This window comes from Bos grunniens, chromosome 10 (genome assembly GCF_055505025.1).
Source record: "Bos grunniens cultivar Pamir isolate PY7600 chromosome 10, Bosgru_T2T1.0, whole genome shotgun sequence".
In the NCBI taxonomy this organism is placed as follows: domain Eukaryota; kingdom Metazoa; phylum Chordata; class Mammalia; order Artiodactyla; family Bovidae; genus Bos; species Bos grunniens.
In genome coordinates this window covers 74,635,170-74,662,180 of record NC_141174.1, presented here as the reverse complement: position 1 = coordinate 74,662,180, position 27,011 = coordinate 74,635,170, and the positions used below count along the sequence as shown (strand labels likewise).

General features: G+C 43.1%; 1 protein-coding gene across 1 annotated transcript in view; it reads right to left on the bottom strand.

The window, feature by feature from the left end:
• RYR3 (ryanodine receptor 3) overlaps window positions 1-27,011 on the bottom strand; it is a 565,051-nt gene that overhangs the window by 3,789 nt on the left and 534,251 nt on the right. Inside the window, exons 86-101 of the mRNA XM_086322070.1 lie at window positions 25,839-25,943; window positions 24,006-24,087; window positions 22,017-23,347; window positions 19,883-19,941; window positions 18,601-18,772; window positions 17,261-17,347; window positions 15,838-16,038; window positions 14,075-14,205; window positions 9,732-9,774; window positions 9,168-9,295; window positions 8,689-8,749; window positions 8,260-8,406; window positions 4,062-4,196; window positions 2,648-2,804; window positions 1,530-1,594; window positions 1,016-1,116 (exon numbers count right to left, since the gene is read on the bottom strand). Coding sequence (XP_086178196.1) covers window positions 1,016-1,116; window positions 1,530-1,594; window positions 2,648-2,804; window positions 4,062-4,196; window positions 8,260-8,406; window positions 8,689-8,749; window positions 9,168-9,295; window positions 9,732-9,774; window positions 14,075-14,205; window positions 15,838-16,038; window positions 17,261-17,347; window positions 18,601-18,772; window positions 19,883-19,941; window positions 22,017-23,347; window positions 24,006-24,087; window positions 25,839-25,943 — 3,005 coding nt within the window. The remainder of the gene's footprint in view (window positions 1-1,015; window positions 1,117-1,529; window positions 1,595-2,647; window positions 2,805-4,061; window positions 4,197-8,259; window positions 8,407-8,688; window positions 8,750-9,167; window positions 9,296-9,731; window positions 9,775-14,074; window positions 14,206-15,837; window positions 16,039-17,260; window positions 17,348-18,600; window positions 18,773-19,882; window positions 19,942-22,016; window positions 23,348-24,005; window positions 24,088-25,838; window positions 25,944-27,011) is intronic.

Below are 27,011 nucleotides of genomic sequence, written 5' to 3'. Positions count from 1 at the left end.
CCTGATCACCTCCATGAAGATGCAAACAACAGTGAACATTCATGGTTTGAGGAAAGGTATGCCCAAGTGATTTTTTTTTTTTTAAACCTGTGTTTCTGTCTTAAACTCATTTTAGCAAAAAGACATCATTACTTCTCTTTGACAATAACCTCCCTCAGTGGCAAGGCCCATTCTATCCTAAAGAAAGATTAGGGTTTCCTAAACAATAAAGGGTAGACTCAGAGGGGAGGGGCCAGGCCAGTTAGCAGAGCCCAGCAGTTTCTTTTCTTGAAAATGATGATCACTTACAGAATCTGAATTGTCAGGGGATGTATATTCCCTACAAATTCTCTAAGTTTCCTAGGCAGTTTGTGGCACATAGTAGACTCTGAATACCTTCTGCCCGAATGAGATATTTATTATTTACCTTCTGGGTGCCAGGCCTCAGGTGCTGGGATACAGCAATATGAAAACACACACATCTTAAAGAAACCCAGCCTGGAAATTAACCCTGGAATCCAGCATCGTGCAGGTCAGGGGCTGCCTTGACAAGAGCAAATAGGAATTGGTCGAGAGGAAGGCCAACTGCAGGGGAGAGTGAGTGAGTTCTAAGGAGAGTGGGAGAGAGAGAGAAATTGGAGACTGTGAACAGGCACACTTTTCCATTTTTTTCTGGAAGAGAAGGAAAAGTGGGGCCATAGCCTTTTTTCTTTGTTTAGGATTAAAAAATATTATAAGGTGCTAGGAAAAATCCCCAAGAGACAACCTGCTGGAGCTAACAAGACCTTGGGAAGGGATGGGATCTAATTCCAGGTGGAGAAACAGTCTGCACACATCTAGGAAAACAGGAGAGGCAGGGTATATGGCAAAGATATGGCTCATGGGGACTCCTGCAAGTTCTTTCCTGATTGCGCCTACTTTCCAGAGACCAAGGAGGAAGAGACATTAGCAGAGCGCGAACTGTAAGACGTAAACTGCACTTAACCCACTGCCCTTCCCCTCAACCCTGTCGCCTCCGCTGACCAAGGATACTCACAGGTAGTTGGCTAAGTTGTGCTCTTGCAGGGTGTGTGTTTCAAAACCATGAGGCGTTGTGTCAAAGTAGTCATTGCCAATCCCACAGATGAAACATTTAGTCTGAGAAAAATAACAGAAAAGGCGTGAGTAGGCGTGACATTACAGGCAGTTGGAAAAAGGGTGATGATCTCTGAATTGAGAGATACTGAAAAATATTTCCCTTTTGTGCTTCAGGCTATTAGTCACCTACTCCACAGCGTCACGTACCTAGCTTCTGGCTAGTGGAGGGTACCTGCTCTCGCCCAAGCCTGGGGCATGACAGAGGCGGCAGGTGGGAGGAGGGTAGGGCACAGAGGGTGGAGCAGAAGAAATGCCCAGAGCTGGTGGATGGGCACAGATAAAAGGACAGGCATGGAAAACAAACTTGGGTAGTAGTTTTGCCTAGGGCTGAGGAATAGCAGAACCTATTGTTTAAAAAATCCATTTGCTGTGAGATACCAAAATGGAGTTGGGATTAGTAGGACTGTAGGTACCTCCATATCCTCTCGCACTTGTTCCTGCTGGTCTCTCAGCTCCCCAAAAGCATCAATAATAAGACCTGGAATTTTAAATATGAAAACAATGCTTTGCATAACCTGTCTAGTAGTTCAGAGCAGAGGCCACTTTGTTTAAAAAATAAAAAGGGGAATTATGAAGCTGAATGATACAATTAAACCAAAATCAGAAAAAAAAAAACCCACTTGTGTTTTCAGATGCTGCATCCTGGTTAATCGTTTTTCATGGTTCCTCTTACTCTACCTCTCTGCAATATTTGATGCTAACTACTCACTCCTCCTTGACTCTTTCTTCTCATCCTTCCTTCCTTGTCCTGCTGTTTGCTGGGCTGTTCCTTTTCTGTCTTCCTTATTGGCTCTTCCTCTTCTAGCCCCTTAGGCACTGATGTGTATCAACTGGGGTTCCTCCTCAGCTTTTTTGCTTTTGTTTTTGGGAAATCTCTACACCCACATCTTCAACCACCACCACTAATGGATCCCATTTTTTTTATTTTTGCATTCATTAATACTTATTTTATACGTCCTTATGTAATATTTTTACCTTATACCATTCCTGATTTGTCTCCTAAAAGACCTATTAGAGTTAACTGCTTGTTGGTCCTCAATACCTCTATGGCTCATAGGTCTCTCGACTTGTCATGACTTAAACTAAATCTGTCACCATCGTTCTCTAATTCCTGACAAGCTACTAACATACCAGTACCTCTCCCTGCCAAGAAGGAAAAACCATGTCACACACTCACAGCTCCTCTTTCTGCTCCTTCCCCACCCGATTGCCTGGGAGGTAAATGATCAGGGCAGAAATCATGAGGGCCCATACTAACCACAGGAGATATTTAGGAAGCAGAATAAGATGGAAATGATCAGTTCAGATTTGGCAGTGAAGGAGGGTGGTCCTCTGCAAGGATGTTCAAGTTTCTGGTATCACTGCCTGGGTATATCTTTGGCCTTCTATATAGTAGATGTCTAGAAATGTCTTGTTTGAATTAACAAGTGAATGCACAAACCTCTTTACATAAAACAATTAAGTGATAGATGCAGAAAGGTAAAGAGAACTAGACTGAGCCCCGTAAATACAACATAACTGGTAAGCATACCTTGGATGATGGCTAGCAGGATGACAATGACGAAGAAGAAGAAGGTAATGTCAAAAACGATGCGATACATTTCATACGGGTCCCCAGCAGGGTCTTCAATTTCATCACCAATGCCACCTCCAGCTCTCACTCCCACGTACATGTGGAACAGGTAACACTAGAAGAAAAATCATGGCAATTTGAGTAAAAGCTGCAGAGTTTCGTTTGTTGTTATGGAGATGGTCTGATCATTCATGTAATTAAAAATATGATAGCCCTGAGGCAGGAGAAGGGTACGCTTCACAATAATATTCATACCGCTAACTCTGGGCTTGCACCCCCAGGTGTCTATAAAGATGCAAAGATTGCTGTTCCATGTAGCCTTTAAATGATATTTTTTGCTCCTTTTCTAAAAAACAGTTTTGAACTACTGGACACACACGTGAGAATTCACTCTAGGCGTGTATAAGATAAAAGGACTTTAGGCTCTGAGGAGGATGGCATAGGCCAGATATGAATTTTATCTCATTTAATCTTAAAGTCTCAGCCTCCAGGAAAAGGCTGCCCTCCTCCTGCATTCTCCGCACACCTGGGAGCGTGGGGCTCCCCAGAGCATCTCCTCCCAAGCTGCACGCATGCACCAGGTAGGGTTCACAGATCAGGCTGCCCCGTCTCCTGACTGGCTGTGATGGGTTTGGGATGCAAGTGTGGGAAGCAATCTAAGGGCTCGTAAATCAAAACCCAGGGGCAGCACAGAGCCTGGGTGGCCACGCTGGGGCTTCAGCAACTGCAGTATTGATGTGTCAGGAGTGCTTGCCCTGAGAAGGTATATGGAGGGTTTTTAGCCAAAAAGTGCCCTCATTTTCCGGAGAAATGATCACAGTGTGGGCAGGGAAGCAGTGTACTGTCACTGGTCTCTAATACACACATTCTTTTCCTGAAATCTGGTCCCTATAAATGTCTAGAGATGCTGCTGCAGCTAGGCCCTTCTAGCCCCGCAGAGGCTGCCCTGAAAGGACCCTGCTGCCCCGACCTGATCCCACTGCTGTGACATTTTTCAGATGACATGTGTTCTGAAAGAAGGCCCACTGGCTTGCTGAAATACACTGAGCGCCAGGTTCATGGGATTCTTTGCTCCCAGCTCTCAAAGGCAAAGAATCCAAACTTCACTTCCATGAGATACAGACGTAGGTTAACTCACATCTTCACCACACACAAATGTGGGTAGATGACCCGCCTACCTGTGTGCTTCTCCTTCCACCTGGACCCAGACAAGTGGCATATTCCAGCACTTCTGTCTTCCCAGGGCCCGCCTCGCTTTTGGACCAGACATCAGTTTTCTGTTCTCATCTCTGTCATGCTCTGTCTCCACGCTGCCACTCTGCCCACAGCCCTTCTGCCCCTGCCAGGCTGGGCGGCCCCACAGGGAACTCACCGTCATCATGTCATCACACTTCATGTCGGGCTCGTCGTCGTCTTCACTTTTGTTGTAGAACTTGCGGAAGAAGTTGAATGCCACCACGGTATAGAGATAAACCACCACGGCCAGGAGACCAACGGTCAGGACCAACTGGGAGCAAAGAGAGAGGGGGAAGAGAAGTGGGTCTTCACCTTAAAAGGCTGGTGGGAGACTCCCAGAAAACAGGAAAGTGGAGTGATGAGGGGACGCGAACAGTGGCTGTAACACTCCAGATGCCGAGAGATGAGACCAGAGAAGAAAAACAGGCTTGTCGGGAGAAGAGTAATGATGAGCTCTCACGCACTGAATGGGGTCCCTGAGATTCATATGTTGAAGCCCTAATCCTCAGCACCTCTGAATGTGACTGCCTTTGGAGACAGGGCCTTTAAAGAGACGATTTAGGGCCTTTAAAGGGGTGATTAAATTAAAATGAGGCTCTTAGGGTGAGCACTGCTCTAATCTGACTCGGTTTTTTTAACAAGAAGAGAAGGTTAGGACTCAAGAGAGATACCAGGTATGCACTGAAGCATAATAAAGTGAAAAAGCTGCAGGCCATGGAGAGGGGCCTCAGGGAAACCAAGCTACCCACATCCTGATCTTGGACTTCCAGCCTCCAGAACCGAGAGGAAATCAATGTCTTGTCTAAGCCTCCAGTCTTGAGTACAGTAAGCCCCCTAGGTACGAATGAGTTCTATTCCACGAGGGTATTTATAAGTCCAACGAAGTTAGCCTAGATACCCAACTAACACAACTGGCTATATAGTACGGTATTGTAACAGGTTTAGAATACTTTTCACATAAATAATACGTAACAAACACAAAAAATAAGACATTTTAAATTTTACAGCACCTTGAAAAGTACAGTGGACAGCAGCTGGCACACAGGGCACACCGTATGTAGGGACTTACTGTACATTGCTACAACCGCCTGGGCAGACTAACGCCTGGGGTGCTGCACAGGGGCACGTGTAAGCCATGTGGGACTGAAGGATGAGCAGAGCCACGGCACTCTAAGGGTGGTTACTTTGGTTTTTTACAGAGAGAGCAATGACCTGAAGCTTCATGATGTAGCTGCTGCTTATTTATTTGTAGTTGACTCACAATGTTGGTTAGTTTCAGGTGTACAGCACAATGATTCAGTTATACACATACCCCCATACATATCCTTTTTCATATTCTCCCCATAGGTTATTACAAAATAGTGAGTATAGTTCCCTGTGCTATAAAGTGAGTCCTTGTTTATATTTTATATGTAGTTGTATCTGTTAATTCCAAACTTCTAATTTATCCTTCCCTACCCCCATTGGTAACTAAGTTCTAATGCTGCTTCTAAAGAAACTGCATGAAATTAACACATTTGTAAATCAACTATACTTCAATAAAAAGAAAAACTGAGTCACACTGCTGTACAGAAGAAATTAACATGACACTATAAATCAGCTATACTTCAATAACATTTGTAAAAAATGCAAACTACAGATTCCTTGGGCTGGTGGGTATCTATCCCCACATCACAGTATTTCATAACGAACCATGAACTGGGTAACTGTCACAGCTTTGCTCAACCATAAAAATTCTTACAGTAACTTCAGAGTGACATCTTTCATAATGAAGAAACCTACCTTGGACCTTTGCTGGCGTCATAGGGCCTGTTTGTTTCCTGGCTTGTAGGAAGCACCATAAATGAAGACTACAGAAGACCTGCTCATCTGGCCTACGCCAGGGAACAGGTGTCGGGCTGCATTTGGTGAAGATCAACAAGATAAAATCTTTGCCCTCAAGTTGCTACACAGAAGGAAGCGGGCAAGATAAGTACCAGAACTGACGTATTCAGTGACTTCTTGAACAATGAATTTAGTAACTTTATATCTTAAATAGCAGACTTCACAGACAGAAGCGCTAAAATGCTCTTGGGTGAAATAGCCTCTCTTGAGTCTCAATTCTCTTAAGTGAGTATAACATCTACTTTGGTTGTGAGCCTGTTGCAACACTTGGCACATGGTACAAGCTAGGCACATTTTTTAAAAACCATCTTGTCAGAGTTTAGTCAGCAAGCCCATATAAAAAAAATGATTGTTTATACTTTTCATTTAAGGTGTACTTTTGCTGTATAATGCCATTAAGCCAAATCAACAAAATGTGAGCTTTCAATATCTGAGTAAAGGGGAAGAAAATAATTCTCTTGATAAAAAAAAAAAAAACAAACATATTGGAGAACTGGCATTCCATAAATCACATTTTGGGAGAGGCCACTTTTATAGGATAAAACTTCCCAAGACACACATGGAAAAATGATACACAATGCTATTTCTCTCCAGATCCTGTAAGGAAGAATGTACCGCTCTAAGCAAACATCTGTATGACCGGTTCTGTTATCACCTCCCCAGACTTTTAGCTTTTGTGGCCGCAAATGTCTGTCTCTACCTTCCCTCCATTCTTTTTAGTGTCAACCAAGAAACAACCAAGAAACTGTTGCTGCTACCAGAAGCCTAGAAGAAATAAACCATCATAATATCTGATGATCTAGCACCCTTTCATTTTAGAACACTTAAAAGTTAATTTAACTTTTTTTTCTGGTTGGAATTTTCGTTTTTTAAGGTGTGCAATGTGATGACAATATATGCATACATTATAAAATGATCACCATGCTCAAGTTAATGAACACGTCCATCATCTCACACATTTCCTGTACGTGTGTGTTGAAAACACTGAAGAGCTACTTTCTAAGCAAATTTCAAGTATACAATTCAGTAGCTTTAACTGTAATCACCATACTTTACTTTAGATCCCCAATTTATTTATTTATTTAATAACTAAATAGCTAATTTATTTAATAACTGAAAGTTTGTACTTTTTGACCAATACTGCCATTTCCCCCAACACCCCCTGGTAACTACTGCCCTACTCTCTGGTTCTAGAAGTTTGCCTTGTTTATTATTTCACATAAAATGACACCATATGGTATTTGTCTTCCTGTGTCTGGCTTATTTCACTAAGTACAATGCCCTATAGGTTCATCTATGTTGCTGCAAATGACAAAGCTTCTTTTTTATAGCTGACTGATATTCTGCTCTATGTCCAGAGCAAATTTTGTTTATCCAGGATGGATATAGGTTGTTTTCATATCTTGGCTGTTGGGAATAATGCTGCTATGAGCATGGAAATATAGGTATCTCTTCAAGATACTGATTTCATTTCCTTGAGAGAGAAATATATACCCAGAAGTGGAACTGCTGGATTAATATGGCAGTTCTATACTTAATTTTTTGAGGACTTGCCGTACTGTTTCCTATAATGGCTGTAATTAACTTCACCTTCTTTTCTCCTTTCTCCTAGAAAGATTTAGAGATGTGAGGGAACATGTCTCATTCGTGGATTTGCACTTAATGAGGAGTAAAATGCTACGGAGTTTGTTGACAGGAGGAGCCATTTGCGAATTTTAATGAAGGGATTGACCCTGACAGTTCTGTAGTAGACAGACTGGATACTGATGAGACTGGATATAGAGCAATGACTATACAGATATATATAGACATACACACATACATGTATATATAGCTGTGTATGTCTGCATATAGCTGTATATATGTGTGTAGATAAATATCTATGGGGCTTCCCTGGTGCTCAGATAGTAAAGAATCTGCCTGCAATGCCAGAGACCTGGGTTCAATCCCTGGGTCAGGAAGATCAAAGCAATGGCAGCTCACTCAGTATTCTTGCCTGGAGAATTCCATGGACAGAGGAGCCTGTCAGGCTACAGTCCATGGAGTTGCAGAGTCGGACATAACTGAGCAACTAACACTTTCACTTTCACAGATATCTGTCATTGGTTCTTAATTGGAAGCGTGTAGGCTATAGTCATGTGGTCACAAAGAGTCGGACATGACTGAGCGACTTCACTTCCATACTTCCATCAGAAGTACCTAGTGACTTTTCTAAGTACATACATTGATCTAAATGTTAAAGGTCTCTGAATCAAGGTCTTCTTCCTTTTAATTGGCTGCAATTTTGCAAAACCAATCCCTATTCATTCAAGCGTTTGACCATGAAAGGCACGTTATACACTACAACACATATCTTCCTGTCATACACTAGTGTACTACCTGTTATTGGTTATGATTTTTCCTATCCGTGTCTTGGTCCCTCCCATTCTGCACCAGTATAAACCCCGTACCTGTTTGCCATTGTGAGTGACAGAGGACAGAATAGTCCTCAGAGTCTTGAAGCCCATTGCGATATCCAGAAGATGAGCCGCGAAGAAAAAGTTGTTGTAGTGGCCCAGGACTGACATGGTCGTGTACCAGGCGAGGTAGAGAAAGGACTGGGGAGTGGAAGAAATTGAGCAGCTTTTCAGGCATTCATGAAACCCACTTTTTCTCATCTTGGGCTGTGAACTGACCCAAGAATTGCCAAGTGATCCCCCCCTCTGCCTTATACTATTGCATGAGATAGAAGTGTCCCCCCACACCCTAAGGCTGTCTGTCTTCCACGAGAACTCCCTGCACCTTCCTGGGCTGCCTCCATAGCTTGTTTCTTTGTGGCATCTAATGACATCCCTAGACTTGGGGGCACAGGATTTCACTTTCCCAGATGCCATACTTACATTGTCAGTAAAAACAACTCCCAGCTTCCAGACATGGTACTTCATGTCGATGGAACTTAGCCTAAAGGGGAACAAGTCATTTCAAAGCTTATAAATGTCAAGATTTAAGTGTTTAATAAGGGAAAAAAGTTGTTTTTTTTTTTTTTTTCTCTCTTGGGGTTTAATAAATCTATAAATATAGCTCTGAGCTTTATGAAGTTGTATGTGTTACCATGAGAATGAGAGTGGCTGAATCACACATCTTGAAATTTTAATGTCTTTCTCCTTCAGCTCTATCAGGCATGAAGGCTGTCTTTACATTTTTTTAAACCAGTATCTCCCTGCTGCCCCAATATATTAGAACCTAGAAGAAACAGGCTAAACTAGAGCCCGAGACAACAAAGACAGGATTATGAGTTTTGCCTCCAGCACAGGGAGGACAACTGGAAAGACAAAGGGTCTAGGCAGCCAGACTCAGATTTAACTTCTAAGCTCTGTACCATGACACCAGGGAGGCCGCCTCTGCTTTGGTCTCTTCCACTGGGCTAAAGTCAAGGGCATTTTTGTCCAAACCCAGGAGTTCAGCAATGCGTTCTGCTCCATAGAGATCTCCATATTTGTTGATCACCTAAAGCAGAGAAGAGAACAGGGTGCGCTCAGGTCATGCACCACCATCAGTGTTTTCTCCAGCCCCGATGTCTCCAGAGCTACGTCGCACTCTGGGCTCTTCCAAGGGGTTGATATGAATCAAAATGCAAAAGGAGAATGAGTAACCCCCACATAAAACAGAAGCAATAAAGACAATTAAGTGAAAGCTGCTTTTCTGGCTATCATTTTGGAAGGGAGGAAAAAACCTAGTACATAGAAAAGTGATTGTGTTAAGCTGTTTAACTAAGCCCCCAAATGACATAAGTTCATATAAAACCCTTTCTGTTGACTTACTCTCCTGTGATACCATCATAAAAGCAGCATTAAATTTATCCATGTTTGTTAATGGAGATCTTGAAGAAATTTACATTTCTTTGGAGGTCATGGAATTCCCCTGCCACCCTGACAAGACATACCTTTCTCTTTACAAACTTGTCCCAGTAGTTATTAGGGAAAGATCTGAAAATGAAAATGAAAAAGGAGATTTTCTTAACATCAAGGCAAGCACATCAAGAAACTTGGCAGTTTTCGAGTGTCTGGACCTATGATCTTTTTGGGTTTTGTCCTGTTCATTGAAGAATTCAAGATTTGATTGAAGTTCAGAGTCACCACAGGTCTACCAGATTTCTGATCTCACTTTGTGGTGAGTTCTCATCTGAAACACCTGAAAAGCTACTTTGCATTTTCTACTTCAAAATTATGGTTAAGAGCCAGGAAACACATGCAATAAAGCTTCATCAAGTGCCCTCTTTGGGCTTCCCTTGTGGCTCAGCTGGTAAAGAATCCACCTGCAATGCGGGACAACTGGATTCAATTCCTGGGTTGGGAAGACCCCCTGGAGAAGGGAAGGGCTACCCACTCCAGTATTCTAGCCCGGAGAATTCCATGAACTGTATAGACCATGGGGTCACAAAGGGTCAGACACGACTGAGTGACTTTCACTTTCACTTCAAGTGCCTACTTTACAGCAGTAATTGGGGTAGGTACTGCAGTCACAGTGGTGGGAAGTGTGGACAAAGTCCCTAACTGTGAAATTTCCAGTCTGGAAATCCCCACTAGCTAATTACATAGGGGTTTTCCTAATGGCGTGTTCTCCTCTCTTCTCCATTCCAGCATAATTCCTGTGGGGTACAGCTTCCCCCTTCTCCAGGCATCAGATCCCTCTCTCCTTCGGAGATGGTCCCTACACCATCCAAACCTTAAGCCCACGAGGGAACTTCTTTCTTCTGCTAGGCAGCTTGTACCAGCTCCACTGCAAATAGCTTCTTATTGTTAGAGTCAAGAAAGAACTGTTACATTCAGGTGTGTTGGCAGAAACCATTTAAAATATTTTGCTCCTATCTAGAAAGATTAATCCTACCAGAGAGGTTCCATTTGAGTCTAGTTTGCAGCCAAGGAACCTCTGCCCTTGATGCAAACATTCCTACTTATGTCTTCCTTCATTTAAGTCATTCTTGTTAGCTCTGGAACACAGAGCTATTCTATAGAGGCCACCCAAGTTGGTGATGAGGAAGGGGGGCCACCCTCTGTCCATGGACCCCTCAGAAGAATAAACCTGAGCAAATGCCACCTCTCCCACAACAGGGTAGCAATCTTAAAAAAAATTTTTTTTGTATATTTGAAACAGTCTCTCTCTCAAATGTCCAAATGATTCTTAAAAGCAAAAAACAAATGCTGGGCTTACAAAGTAAACTGCTAATAGATTTTATCTACGGAAGATGGAAATAGTTATTTTGATTTTCTTCTTTGTCCATTTTTCTGCTACTTGGTATTTTTCATGTCCTATATTTAGAACCTAAAATAAATAAAACAAAAATAAGCCACCCTTCCTCTATCCACACTAATATCGCCTTTCTCTTAAATCTTATACAAATTGTCTGTAACACACAACTGAGCTTGGCCACATTTTGGCATAAGTGGAGGATTCCACAAGTGATGTTGAAGGGCCAGTGACAGAAGGCTTTGGTCAAGCCCCTTTCACAGAGGTGATCTTACTTTGATCTGAATATTCTTGTCCCCTGACTAGGCATGTAAACTCCTACAAGGTAGAAAGCACAATTCCACTTGGTAATATTCCTTTAAGTGAGGGGTAGGCAAAGAACCTTCAGAAGGGAAATGCATAAATAAGTGATACATCTATATACGAATGGTCAAGAAAAGTAACATAAGAGGCTCAATCTCTTAGAAATTAGCAAAATGCACAAGAAGATGCTATTACACACCTACCAGATTAGCTAAGTTATGTGAGGATAACAAGTGCTGACAAGGAGACAGAGAAGCAGGAACTCTCGCAGGGCGCGGGCTCAATGGAAATCAGGATAAATATCTGCAGATCCTACTATTCAGCAAATTCGTCTCCTGGCCTCTAGTCTAGAGAAACTCACTTGTGCACCAGGTATAAAAATATTCTTCAGAGCACTGTTTGTAACAGCCACTAGTTGAAAACAGCTGAAGTATCCACTGTCAGGAAAACAGCTAAATATACAATAATATACTCACCGAATGGAAAGTGCCACAGTTTTGAAAACGATCAGTTACAGCCACACACATCAACCTAGTTGAGTTCTTGAATGGGGTGCTGAACAAACGATTCAAGTGACAGTACAATGCGTATAGTCTGATTCCATTTATATAAAGTTCAAAAGTAGTTAACGTGAAACCACATGTTTAGGGACACATACCTAAGTGGTAACACTATACGCTAAAGCAAAACAAAGTATCAGGAAAATCAGGAGAGTGGTTAGCTGGGGCCTGGGGAGGACAGGGAGGAGAATACCTAAGACTTCAAAGTTTTCACTGATGTTCCAATTTTAAAGATTTGTAGTTCATTTTATTACTATACTTTAAAATAGACATGCATTCTATATCTTCTTCTATATGTATTTAACAACATAAAAATATGAAAACTCTCTATGACATAACAGTTAACTTTAAAAAAGCAGGTTACAAAGTACTACATGTACAATGATACCATTATTGTGAAGAAAAAGGTTCATTGATTGAAATGCTTTAAAACAGCTATTCTCCTTATACATGCATTTCCCTATTCACGGGTATTTCAGCCACTTCAAATAAATGTTAGTAACCATCCTTGTCAAAACAGTTTAGTGTGCGTGTCTCATTATCTCTTGAGGATAAATTTCTAGAAACTGCACTGTCTTTTTACTGGGACTCTAAGGCCATATCATCCTGCGCCACAGACACAAGCGTTAACTGATACATGATCTGTCTTTGGTAAGCTTTCTGTAATTAATACTCAAAATTTTTGTACTATAATAACGAGGGCTCAGAAATTAGTCTTAGTAGTTTCCCTTAGTTTTAAGTGGGGAGATTGGCAGTGACCTGCAGGCAGAAACATGCTTTTGATTGGCAGGCTCTTACCTTTTTTCCCGTAATAGTCGAGCCTTCCCTTACTAGGGACTATTTTACAAAGCTCAGCGGTGCCTTTGCAAAGCTGCGTCTCTCAATTTGCTTAACTTTGGATAAGCAGCATTTTCTTCCCCCAAGAGTCAGGGCTGCTGCTTCTAGATGTATATATTTTATTGGTGCAGCCGTGTTTCAAAAGTTACCTTTGTTTATACAGTCAGCCCTGCTGCTTTGCTTTTCTTTCAGCGCATTGTCTTACAGCTCTCATTTTCCCTATTGTGAATACACTGGCATTAGAGCATCACCTTTGCTAATGGTGATGGTCGTTTCTTTTCTAAATTTTTACTGTGGTTAAAATATGTATAACTTTACAATCTTAATCATTTGACTATATTTCCTGCGTTGTACAATATGTTCTTATAGCTTATTTCACACCTAAACGTTTTTACTTCTTACTCTCTTACCCCTAAATTACCCCTCCCCTTCGCCTCTCCCCATTGGAAATCACTACTTGGTCCTTGTATCAGTGAGTCTGCTTCTTTTTTGTTATATTCACTAGTTTGTTGTATTTTTTAGATTCCCACATATAAGTGATATCATACAGTATTTATCTTTCTCTGTCTGACTTATTGATGACGGCCATTTTTTTTGTTTAACAGTGAAAGGAACTCACAGCCACGTGACATCCCAGGACTGTAGGAGATAGTATTCTCATCAGTCTATTAACAAAGAGGAAACTGAGGTTTATGGAACTTGATTCCCTTGCCCTAGGTCACAGAACCTAAGTGACAGAGCTGACTCAGTACTCTACCTCTCTGCCTCCAGAATCAATGCCTTTTCCTACCACATTAGCAATTATACACATGCCTACCAAGAAGGCAGGCTTAATGCCACAGGTCTTAACATCATCACCCAGACGATCCTATTTTAGCTGCCCGTGGAGATGCTTATTAAATTCTATTGGGAGGAGTTCTGGTATCCACTAGGCTATCTGTTTTAGGAGAAGACTTCTGAGACTGCTGTCACAGGACAGCTGTGCCATTTAGGGACTCTGAAGAAGCTGATCAGCTTCATCTCCAAACTCCTGGGCCAAGGAAACACTATGACTCAAACATGGGAAACTAGATTAGGGAGTATTTTGCTGGACCATCTGATCCATTAATTAAATATGCTAAGCACTTTCTGATAATATCCTCTGTCTGCCATTAAATGCATAGCATACATACAACTGTTGGAGGAACAAGACGCTACTTTGTGAAAAGGCAGGGGAGAAAACAAGTCCCAGAAATCAAAGGAAGGCTTATATTAACCAGTCTCCAGGGCTGCTGAAAAGGTATTATTTTATTTATGGTAGAAACTCCTTTTTCCTTTTTGGGGTGGGGGCAAAACTTACGGCGTGTTGATTACCAAGCGATCCCACTGCCCCTTGATGTCATCTTCAGAAGGCTGTTCAGTGATATACAGGCCATCAAACTCCAGCTTCCTGGCGATTTCTTTTTCTCTTTTGAATACGACCAAAGGGACCTAGGAGCAGGAAGACACTGTACTCGAGCAGGCTTTCTAATGACAGCATCCTCTCCCATGCATATCTCACAAATGGGCCTTCCAATGTCAGGGCAGCAATCTCTGCAGTGGGATTCTTAGGGTGCCTAGTTGTGGGTCCAAGGCTAAATAAATCACCTCTCACTCCTTTGGCTCATATACCTCCCTCTCCAGAGCTGATCTGATTTGGCCCAGCCTTCAAACAGCTGACAGTACTACAAACTGGACTTTCTGGCTTGTGCTGGTGAGAAGGCCACACGTAGATGAATCACAGGGCTGAATGAGTTAGGTATCCTAAAACTGTCAGGCTGGAGGTTGACCAAGATTTAGAAAGGACAATAAACTATTCTAGTTCAATCAACTATATTGAACAGCTGGAATAACACGGTAAAAATTCCAACTTCCTTCAATGGCTAGGGTCATATTCTCATGTCTTTGAAACTTGGTTAATGAAATATGGTTTAATAGTTAGAATGAGAGGATCCACTGGGCTCTGTATACAGTCTTTTGCTACTGAAGTTTTCTTCCTGACGTACCTTCTGAGAAGAGCTCCTGCCTGGCACACTTACTTGTTCTCTACCATTGCTTCCCATTCTCTTATAATTATGACTTTGCTTCTAGCCTAGAAATGGTGACACATTTATAAAGACCTACCACAAAGGAGGTACGTACACAGGAAATACTGGGAAAACAACCCACTTGTCCCAACCATCACCAGACACACAAACTTAGTTAGTAAGGTCAGAGGATACCACTGGAATCTCAGGATATAAGAAGGCAGGATAGTCAGAGCTCCACAAGCCACAAAAGCTTAATTCAGATAGAGCCAGGGCTTCTCATCAGCTGGGAAGCTACTAGTTACTTGGCAACGTCCCTGAGACCTTGGACTGTTTCTCCCAATAATGCTTTCTCAAATCTCGTGATATCTCTACCCCTCACACTGCTCCTGTATTTCCAAGACAAAAAGGCAAATTTTTGATAATGATTTGTAAAGAGTTACTGCCTACTCTTTTCCTCTCCTTTATTTTTAAAATTTATTTTATTGAAGTATAGTTGATTTACAATGTTAATTTCTGATATATAGCAAAGTGATTCAGATATATATATGTATATATACATATACATAAATATACATACACATACATTCTTTTTCATATTCTTTTCTATTATGCTTTATCACAGGATATTAAATACAGTTGCTGCTTAAAAACAAGGAAACAGCACTGAGGAAATAAAGGACTCAGGATAGGAAGGTGGCAAAGGCTGATCATGAGCACTGCACAGTGCAGCATCAGTGACTGCTGTTGGTTCACGGATGAAGTGGGAGGAGAAGCAGAGAAAGGCAAGAACTACATTCAGTACCCTGTGATAAACCATAATGGAAAAGAATATGAAAAAATGTGTGTATGTATGTGTGCATGTGTATGTGTATACATATACATATATATGAATGAATATGAATACATTCATATATATGATTGAACATATGAATGAATCACACACACACACACACACACACACACACACACGAATGCATGACTTTGTTGTATACCAGAAACTAACACACTTGTTCTCCAAGGGCTCTGATTAGCCTCCGAGTGCCTGGCAACCTACCTTTAGGCAGTAGTAGCCCACCACGCAGACTAAAGAGATGATGGTGTGGATGATGGCCAGGGCCCGCAGGGTTGGCGCCATGTACCCAGTGCTCTCCTGCAGGACAAAGAACACCACCGCCTCTTCCTCTTCCTCGTCATTAAAGGAATTCCACAGGTTTGCAACATCCTCTGTCTCTTCTTCTAAAGGTTCTTCGGTGACCTGGTCCAAGATACACACCTTCTTAGAAACACCAGAAAGACCTCTGCCACTAGGCTCTCCCCATATATTTTATATTGCTGGCATTTGCTGTACAAATAGTAGTGACTCCATATTACCTGATGAGTGAATAAGGTTTTTAAGTACTTTATTCCAACAATATTTTTAAGAGACAAATCCTCGCTCTTGAAAATAAGCCCCAAATTTAAAAGTTAGGAATGTCTTACTACATATTCTACAATCCCTTTGCTGCAGGAGGTAATCTTTGAAATGCTATGGCCTGGGAGGAGACTTAAGCCAAACAGGTGTGCACAAGTGCACACATAACACACACAAAACATTTCTGTTCTTTCTCAGGGGCTGTTAACGTCACAGCCATCCTCACACAGGGACTCCCAGATCAGCGCCTTTGAAGCTGCCACCCTGCAGATCCCGCTGCCTGCTGGCTCTCTGCACCTGCCTACCTGTCTGAATCACTTCAGTCTCAATGTGTTTAAAGCCAGGCTTCACCATGCCCTTCGACACAGTTCCATTTTTCTACCATGGGCAAGAGCAAGCCATTCATTTGTCAAATGCAAGACTGATGTGGGTAAGAGCATGTTTTATACAAATTAGATCTGTGGTTTTAAATAGGAAGGGGGAGAGGCAAGTGACAACAACCAGTTAAAGACTATGTCAAGAATCCAGGACCTATGACATTCATTAATTCATTCTACTAACATGTATTATGCACCTACAGTGACAAGATTCACTTACCAATGTTCAAAATCTCCATTTATCTCGATGAGTCCCTCTCCTCCACATCCAGAAACCAACTTCTGTTCATTCTTTCTTTGTAATAGTTCTAACATACGGGTCAGCTATCATGGCTGACTGTTAGTTTTATCCCTCACAGAAATAACTGTATTTATTATTCAGTTTGAAATACCTTATAGCTCCTAGTATAGGGTGTAGCACATTGCAGACATCCAACAAATATCTGAAGAATTAAGTAACAACTAGAACAATCCTGAACGACTGAAATGGTGCCCTAACTGGCTTCCCTTGCAACCTGTCTCTCCATTCCCCCCCATTGCTGAAGACAGTATCCTTTTTTAGAAGCTAGTGTCTCAGAAATTTCCTTAGATACTAGAATTTTTGCTTAAATTAAGAACATAACTCCTTTTACTTAAAAAAAAAAAAGCATATAATCTATTCAGCAAATAGCCCCCAAATGAAGTATCACCTTGTAAAAGAGCAGGATGAAGTTGATAGCGAAGGCTACAAACAGAGCAAGGAACCTCAGGTTGTAGAAATTCCTGGCCAGGTAGTGCTGAAAAGAAAAGGACAAGCAGAAGTAGGAGAGTGCTGGCAGGGGAGGGAGCTTCCCTCTCTCACACAGAGGGTCTCAGAGGAAGTCTACACAGGGCTAGTCCTGCTCTTCCGTAACCACTCATCCAGGACAATCCTGGCCTTCTTACGACTTACTTGGTGGGGGATCAAAAGTGATGATTTTTTAAAAAACTGCTTAAAATGACGCTCAAGGGAACCCTACTTAGTTTAAAGCTCAGAAAACCAAATGCCTAAACATACCCTTAGCACAGGTCTCAAATGGTGCTATGAAGGGTGTCTGTGTGTGTGTGTGTGTGTGTGTGTGTGTGTGTGTGTATTCTGCAAAGGAAGTAGTCAATTTGGAAATTATGAGTGATCTAGGCCCACAAAAGAACCCTGCAACTCCCACCCCAACTGGAGCCAGACTATGGCCGAGAGTCCTTGTCCTTTGAAAGTCACAGCCCGAGCTCCCCTGCCTCTCCCCATTCCCATGCCCAGTGGAAATAGCAGCACTTGAGGACAGGAATGGTAGCTGCTTGCGGAGTGGTCAGTCTCCGTGGAAAAGGCTCCCACCAGTGGTGCTGGGAGGCTGTGGTCCCAGCCTTTAGCAACTGGCCTCAGTGAGCAATTCGCCAGAGAAAGGATACTACAAGCTGGGCTGAGGACCTGTGGAGTAACAGAGCTTTTGAGAACTAGTAATGACAACCTACCACACCACAGGAATGCTCTTTCTGCATCCGAATGATCTCACTACTTCTGAAGTTTCTGACTGGCATGGGCCCAGTCCCCAAGGGCACACATAATGCTCTCCCTCCTGGAGAGAGCGCAGGGCAGAGGAGCTGGAGCGCTTGCATTTCCCCTTTTCCTTTCCCTGTAACTGGTGGTTCAGACGGTAAGGAATCTGCCTGCAATGCAGGAGACCTGGGTTTGATCCCTGGGTTGGGAAGATCCCCTGGAGGAGGGAAGGGCTACCCAATCTAGTATTCTTGCTGAATTCCATAGACAGAGGAGCCTGGCAGGCTACAGTCCATGGGGTCGCAAAGAGTCAGACATGACTGAGTGGCTAACACTTTCGCTTTCTCTTCCCTCCAACACAGAAGGGACAAGCAGGTAATCAAGAAGAGCAAGGAAGAGGGATGAGAAAGATGAGGAAGCACAAGTAAGCGAATGGTGAAACAAAGTCGGCGGCCACCTCTCTGAGGTCTGTCCGTGTCAACGCCCGCACCCGAGTGGGACCAGGGCCAGAGTGCTTACCAGCAACTTGGTCTGATAGATTTCCAGCCCTTTAAAGAAATTGGCCATGAAGGCTTCAGGCTTCTCAACCTTCTGGCCACACCGTCGCTTCTTCCTTTTGGTCACGTCTGCCCACAGGGCCTCGGCCTGCTCTTCTTCTTTGGCTGTGTCCTCTTTCTCCCCATCTTCCATGCTGCAGGAATGACAAAGCCCCTCAGCACAGAGGGCAGAGGGAGGCCTGACCCTGACAGGGAGACTAAAGAGAAATCTGGGCTGAGAGGGGAGGGAGACATATTATTCCCTGAGCCCGGGAATCTCAGGTCTTGATTTCCTGCTTTGATGAGTCATGGTCACAGGTGTACATATACAATTTAGTAGCTTTCTGAAATTTGCCTTATCAAATTTTTCCCCTTCAGAAATGTTGTCCTTTATTTTAAGCTTTCATGAGAATTGCCAATAGTACCTATTTCAAGTCTGTGTTAGGAATTAAATGAAGTATCGCATAAAAGAACTTAGCAAAAGGCCTGGTGTGTAGCAGTTATTCAGTAATTACTATCAATAGATAGCACCATCATCAACATTATATGAAGTTGCTAAGTGTGAGAGTTTGATCGATTGCTTGGTCAGATGGTGAAATCCTGATCTACTAGTTGGACTGTGAAGTGAACACAATTATTAGAATGTGTTTATTGTCTGGGGTAAAAAGAAATGTATCCACCCATGAAAAGATGATCAACATCATTAATCATCAGGGAAATACAAATCAAAACCACAATGAGCTATCATCTCACACCTGTCAGAAAGGCCATCATCAAAAAGAACAGAAATAAATGCTGCTGAGGATGTGGAGAAAAGGGAACCCCTGTGCACTGTTGGTGAGAATGTAAATTGGTGTAGCCGCTATGGAAAACAGTATGGAGCTTCCTCAAAACACTAAAAAGAGAGCTACCAGATGATCCAGCGATCCCACTCCTGGGTATATATCCAAAGAAAACAAAAACAATGATTTTAAATGATACATGCATCCCAGTGTTCACTGCAGCGCTATTTACAATAGCCAAGATATGGAAGCAACTGAAGTTATAAGTAGAGGAATGGATAAACACACACACACACACACACACACACACAATGGAATATTACTCAGTCATAAAAAAGGAAAAAAGAAATGTATCCAAAGCTTGCACAGTATCTGTTCCCTTTGTTAATAGAACTCAAGCTTTCTATTTACCATAGCCACAGAATAGTAGATAATATTGAGAACTATCAATCATAGCAATTAGAATAGCTACCAGGAACTTACTCTGCCTTCTCAGACTCTATTTTTCTTTCTGCTTCATGAGCTGCTTTCATTTCTGCTGCCTAGACAAAAATAACAATCAGTTAAACTTTCCTCAAATAAATATGTTCATGACGATGAACCATATCACTAGCCAATGTGCATGGTCAGAAATCCCAACGGCTCTCTCTTTATGCTTTGGCAGTTCTCAGGATCACAGAATGTAAGTGTCCTGCTGTACATTACATGGCTCTGGAGAGATCAAAGATTACAGGCTTGAAAATCTCCCTGCTATTATTCAATCTAAAGAGAAAACTTGTGCTAGGACATTGCCTGAGGCCTGTGGCAGTGGTCCCACTGCTCCATGGGGTCAGGGAGAGATGGAACACAAGTCATGGTAGGTCTAATCCAGAACCCGCTTCCATCAGACAGCATCCCTGCCCCGTCTTCAATCCTCTTCCACTACCCTACCCTCTCTGATGGATGACCATGGCACTGCAAATAAAATTCAAGCTCTTTCATGTGCTAAGCTGTTTCAGTCATGTTCGACTCTGTGACCCTATGGACTGGAGCCCACCAGGCTCCTGTGTCCATAGGATTCTCCAGGCAAGAATACTGGAGCGGGTTGCCATGTCTTCCTCCGGGGGATCTTCCCGACCCAGGGATCGAACCCATGGCTCCTGCATTGCAGGCAGATTCTTTACTGCTGAGCCATCAGGGAAGCTCTCAAGTTCCACACTAAGGCCTTTAAAGCCATTATGACTATGGCCTTTCTCTCCATCTTCATCTGTACCATCTGACTCATTTCCAACACAAACACCTAGACCTCCTTTTCTTTCCTGAGACATGCTTCCCTGTACCAGAACCGTAGCACAAGCCATATCCTCTGCCTGGAATATGACTGTCCTCATTTTTGATGTGCCTGCCATTCTTCAGGACTTGGTTCAGAGGACACATTTTCAGATGCACCTTGAGCATCCTATTTATAGTAGGGCCCATAATCACTCTGTAACACACAATCTTGTTCATTCATTTCATCATGTGCTCCAAATGATAATTATTTATTTGATGTCTTCTTCCACCAGATGTTAAGCTCCATGAAAGCAAAAATGTTGTCTCTCTTATTAACCAGTGTGTTCCCATATCCCAGGAATACAGCCTGGCATATAGCAGGCCTCAAATGAGTCCCTGTTATGTTTCCAACTCTGCTCTAGTCCCTGGGTTACACCAGGGAGCAAAAGAGAGTACATCAAGTAATACTGTCAGAAGGTTTATGATTCTGAAGCTTCCTTTCTTGATTCTCCACACCTCTCCTACACATTTCCATAGCACTGATGGTCCTCCTTCCTAATATTCTCCATGCTTGTACTGACTTGTCCAATGTCAACCTTTTTCACTAAATTACAGGAACAATGCATTTCTCATTCACCATTGTATTCCCAGAGCCTAAAACAGTGATAAGTGCACACCAACTATTTGGTAAACAGTAATGTAATTCATGAATAAAGGTTGTCTTTGGGCTCTGATCTCTTCACACTTAGCTCCATACTCTACTGCTAGAATGATGCTGTGAGTTGAATGCTGCAACATCCAGAACTTTTGATGGCCAAAGGGCTCTGAATTCTTGCTATCTTATTCACTCAATCTAGTCCACTGACTCAAAGACCAAATTGGATAGTGGGGGCAGCACAAGGATGAAAATGTCCCCAGTGTGACAAAACTATTGGGCACTGTGCTAAACTGTATGTTAACACCTGGATCTTCCAGGACATGGCAGACATATGACCTTATCAGAAAGGTCTCCTTTTATGGTATGCCTGGTTTTCTACTCTTTCAGTTACTGAATGAACCTGTGTGCCTTGCAAACTAACCTAAGAAAAGGTGTGGAAGCAAGTGGCAGGTCATGGATCCCCCTGTTTGAACTCTTACAGTGTAAACTGGAAGACCATTCAGCAACTAGACATTGAGACAACCATCTAAGTCTCATCTCTGCAGACATGACAAAGCTGAAATTATCAGATTAGGGTCATCGTGGAACAGCTGGTGTCTAATACAGTGTCTGCTCCTAGAGAACTGGTATCAGTATTGACTGAAAGGTAGACTGGCTAGTCTTTTTCTGGGGATACAGAAAGGTGATAGAAACAAGTCACGTGCTTACCTGTGCTTTCCTTTTCTTCCGGACAGTACTCTCTAAGGTAGGGGGTTCGTCCTTGCCAATAATCTCAGAGAGGTCACCCAAACCCACTTCAGGCCCATGCTTTAAGCCACCTTCTTTCTTTGGGTGGAGTCCAAAGAGATCTGACATGATGTCTGCATCTCCCTTCTGCCCCTTTACGAAGTGCATGAGTTCTGTGGCGATGCCTGGCTCAGGCACTTCTGCCCTCTCAGCTTCCATAGCATCATCGTGGATACCAAACTGGGTTGGGTCAGGCATGTCACCCAGGATCTTGGTGACTCTTATGTTCTTTGCCCCTTCTATGAGTCCCCCTCCGAACACTGTGCTCCAGAGGACCTGAATGATTCCTCCCACTATAGTGAAGAGCAAGTGGAAGAGCCCCACGAACAACGTCCAGAAGAAAGAGAAGAACACCTTCACCAGCTCCTTGAAGGTCATCTTCTTCACCTTCCTGTACTGCTTCCTGAGGTTCTTCAGGGTGGCCCTCTTCAGAAAGTTGGCCACGTTTCTCTTCACCGAGCCACAAGCCATGGCAAATGCAGAGGCACACTCAAAGGGCTTCTCCTCCTCCTCCTCACCCTCCACTTCTAACACATAAGAAGAATCTCCACCTTCTTCCTCCTCCTCATCTGGCCTGTCGGCTGAGTCAGATTCCGAGATCTGCGATGCTAACTGCATCTCAAAGATGGTGTCCTCACAGAAGTTCACGAACAGCTCCATCTTCTCTTGCTCCCCACCTTCATTGACAACGTCAAAGATGAACTGTCGCTTAGACTCCTTCACCTGGGGCTTCTCCCACTGAGTTCGACTGGACTCGCTGATCTCAAAATAAACACGCTCAATTTTCTTGGCCCCACCCATGATCTCAATGCGTCCCAGGTAGGGTTCGAAGTAATTGAGTACACTTTCTGCTGGGTCCAACAGACACTTAAGGCGAGAATCGTTTGGCATGTGCTCAGAGAGGTTTGTCAATAACACTGCCACATTAAACCCTATGTCCTTGGCTGGCTCATGGAACCGGTCAACAAAATCGATGTAATTAAACATGTCATTTTCATCAGCTTCTGCGCATGAAAGGAGAAAGTCTATCTCCGACTGTGTGTACTGCTTTTGCCCTTCCATGGCCTTCTGGAATTCCTTTTTGGAAATGATTCCTTTCCCATCGGGGTCATATTCTTTGAAGGTGTCTGAGCTGGTTAAGTCTTTAAGTTTCAAGAACATGTCAAAGAATTTCAAGATCATTTCTACATTGGTAGATGACTCTACCAGTGTGTCAACCATCTGCTTGCCAATGGTTCCATTAACCACATTCCCTGTGAGGCAGGTTCAAAAAGACACACAGATACATAAATAAACCCAAGTCATCATGGAACTGGTCAGGCAGATATTTTTAGAAGACTTCTATCCCAAATCGGTCAGCTCTTTTTCTGACCATGATGATCTGGAAATGGGTAGGAGGGAGCAGCAAGCCATAAAGACTACACCACTAGGAGCCAAGGGGGAAAGAAACACAGGGAAGGAGGAGATGGCCACGCCAGTGCCTTTTACCTGGCCTGGGGCCTGGACAGTGGCTTTGTTATCAGATTATCAGGGACACATAGGGATAAGTGGTGCCCCTCTAATCCCCTTAGACCTAGGAGGGTGCCCAACTAGATGGCTGGCATACACACTGGCAGCCAGATGTATTGAAAAGCAATGGGGAGGGGAGAGGATAGGGAAGAGCAAAGCTTGGAGGTTTTCCCCAGTTCATTCTGGCTTCCTATTGATACAAAATGAGTTGGTTTCAGGCTTTGTCCATCAGGCCATGTGCCCCTCACTCATTTTCTTTTGTTTGTTTCTGAAAATTTGGTTTTCTAACCAATGTCATCTGGCATCAATGACCTGCCAGAAGGATACTCTGCGTGATTAGTACAGTTAGTGCTCGGACCAATGACAGTCGTGTGAATGCCTAGTTATACCAAACAGCCCAACCTTCCAGGAGGGACAGAAGCATCACCACCATGTCCTGAAGGAGATCCAAGAGTTCCTTCAGCAGCTCGATCTGACTGGAATCCTAGAACAGAAACAGGAGATACCCCTGAGCTATCTGATCCCTCAGCAAAATACAGGGCAGCGAGCAAGGAGAGCCTGCTCTGGGAAGGTCAGGTGAAGGCTGTGTCCATCTCCAGAATGAGCTCCCTTCTCATGGTGGAAGCAGACATCTTAGCATCCTCTCTTTGTAGCATCAGGAGGCTCGCTGTAACAGGGCTCATCCAGAAGAGTTCCTTTACAGTTTTCCTTTTATTAGCACAACATGTCAGATACACCAATTGTCCAAAACTACTGAACAACCCAATCCACCAAAGACCCGTTAGGTATCTCTAGTAGCTTAGGTTGCCATTTTTCATGCCGAAGAATTACCGGTGAGCTTTTGGGGAATACTATTGCAATCCAATTAAATTATCAAGGTTCCAATCACCAAATGGGTTCTCCTTTTTTTTTTTTTTCTTAATTTAGGTTCTCCTAATTCTAATCGGTGGTGATCTGGGTACCACTCGTCCCTTAAAATGTTGTATCATTGAGGCTATTCCTCTGGATGGTTTTGATACCAGTCTGTTTGGTTTTCATTTCAGCATGGGAGAGAAGGGCATTGCCAAGTGGGCTCTGGGTTTGATACCTGTGTCACAGAAGGGAAACAACCCTTGGAAGGTCTGAGGTGGGGAATCTGAGGGTGAGATTAAAAATATGGATTCTGGGCCACACTTCTTTTACAGATGCTCTCTCACCAGGACACAGTTCTTTAGCTAGCCCTTCAGATTTCAGAAGGCTTTCCTCCCACCTTTGGAGGGTGTCACAGATATCCACAAAACATCACAGAAGTATAGACTGTTAGAGCTAGAAGAGCCCTCTGAGGTCATCATCTATTCTAACTCCCAATATTTTCTAGATGATGAAAGTAAAAACCGGAAAGGGGAAGTGACTTCCCGGAAGACACCGAAGAGGAGGTGGCAGGGTCAGGATTTTGTCTCTAGGGACTCTGCACCACACTGCCCTGTGGGGTTGACACAGCAGTGGATGTATGACTGCCAAACTGGCAGCCCTCCCAAGAACTCTATCTTCCCATAAGGCCAGAGTCAAAAGGGGAAAAACGAAAGGGGTAAATAGCACATTCCAAAAGGAGAGGCGGATGTGACAGCCTTGACAATTTTAGATACACATTATTTACATGAATGCTGCCGATGTGACTCTAATCAGCCTGAAACATATCCTAAAGCTCTCCCACACGTGTTGCCATGGAGAGAGGTGACCAACTACTACAGACACTACATGTATTTGTTCGTAATAAATGCTCTGAGTGATTCCAATTCATCTTGCCAGAGAGATGGGGAGTGAGAAGGAAAGGCAGAGATGGGGAGGAGGGGCAGCAAAGGTTGAGAGAGAAGGGAGATGTGAATTAGAGACATGCAGACACTGGACAGATCAGACAAGGTGGTGGATCATGTTCATAACCTGTGAAACAGTGACAAGGAAGCAAAGGGGATCAGCGCCATAAAAAGCAACTGTTGAGGCAATGATGGAAAGGGTAGGTGGGAAGAACACAAAGGAGGAAGCTGTGTTCATGCAAAAGCCTGTCTGGGACCCCCCAGGAGGTGTTCATTCCCATCTCCCATTGAGGCCCTCGTTTTACAAATGAGATCTGATCTGCTTGGCTTTTCCAGGCAGGTGGTCAAGCAGCCACATCCACAGTGGGAAGACCAGGGGGTGGGGACCGACTAAGCATTTCACATCAATGACACATGGGGAACGGGGAACAGGCCACAGTACCTGGGAGAGTTTCATCTGCATGTTAGCAAACACATGGAGGAAGCCGACCACCGCGTCCCACAGCCTGCTGTGAGCCAGGCTCTGCTGGTTCCCAATGCAGGGGCCCTGGGGAGAGGACATTCTTGTCTCACTGAAGCATCACAAGCTGCTCTGAAATTTGCCTTAGTAAGGGCATCTGACATCAGCTCTTTCCAAATGTCACATATCTTGTAGCTCAATATTTTCCCAGGTTACTTATTACTTCTCCCCCAACTCCATTGTGTGCACCCCACCCCCCAACCCATCCTAAGATCCTATTTCTAGGAAAAGTCACTAGGAATTTCACAGTGTGGTGATTTTCAGAGACTTTATTTAGTGTTTGTTCTTATGTTAAAGAACATTATTTTAAAAGTAAATGTTCTGGTTGAAACAGGGCTGAAGGGTACTCCTGCCAACTCCAGCCCCCCACCTTGGCCTAGGAGGGGTTCTGAGGAGCTCCAGGGTTCCAAGGAGCACAATTTGAAAACGAGGCCCATGTGTTTCCATTGTCTGCAGGCAAAGCTACTCATTAAATATGATGGCCACATGGCTATCTACTCAAGTAAAAAAAAAATCTGAATTATGAATGTTAAACTACTTTTAGTATTTTCTTATCATTAACCTATATGTCAGGTATATCATTTCTATCTTTTCTGAAAGCCAAACAGGGATGACTTGATGACCACTCTGCATTTTCTGTTAATAACCTTCCCTACTTTTGAAGATCATTATTGAACCACTGTTTCTTTTCTTTTTAAAAATAAATCATTTAGAATTCTTCCGAATGGAGAGTTGTCTGTTCTTATTTATTTAGCATTTATTTACATCAGTATGGGCTTCACATATTCATTTTATGCTATGGGTTATGATTCAATATTACTTTATTTACATTATTTTGTAGCTCTACGTTTTCTAATTTTGGCCATTGGGATCTCTTTCAGTTGGCTCCTGTATCCCTTTGACATACCTCCACCATTATTTTTTAGCATTTTCTTGCATTACAGGATTCTCCAGGCTCATCTTGTATGTTTCTTGCTCTAGTTCTAGAATCAGCCATTTCTCTAAGGAGCCTTATTTCCTTTCAATGGACAGTGGTATTAGGAACCAAGAACTGGGCTCTAGTTGTATTTGCTGCTACTGGGGTATCATTTTTTT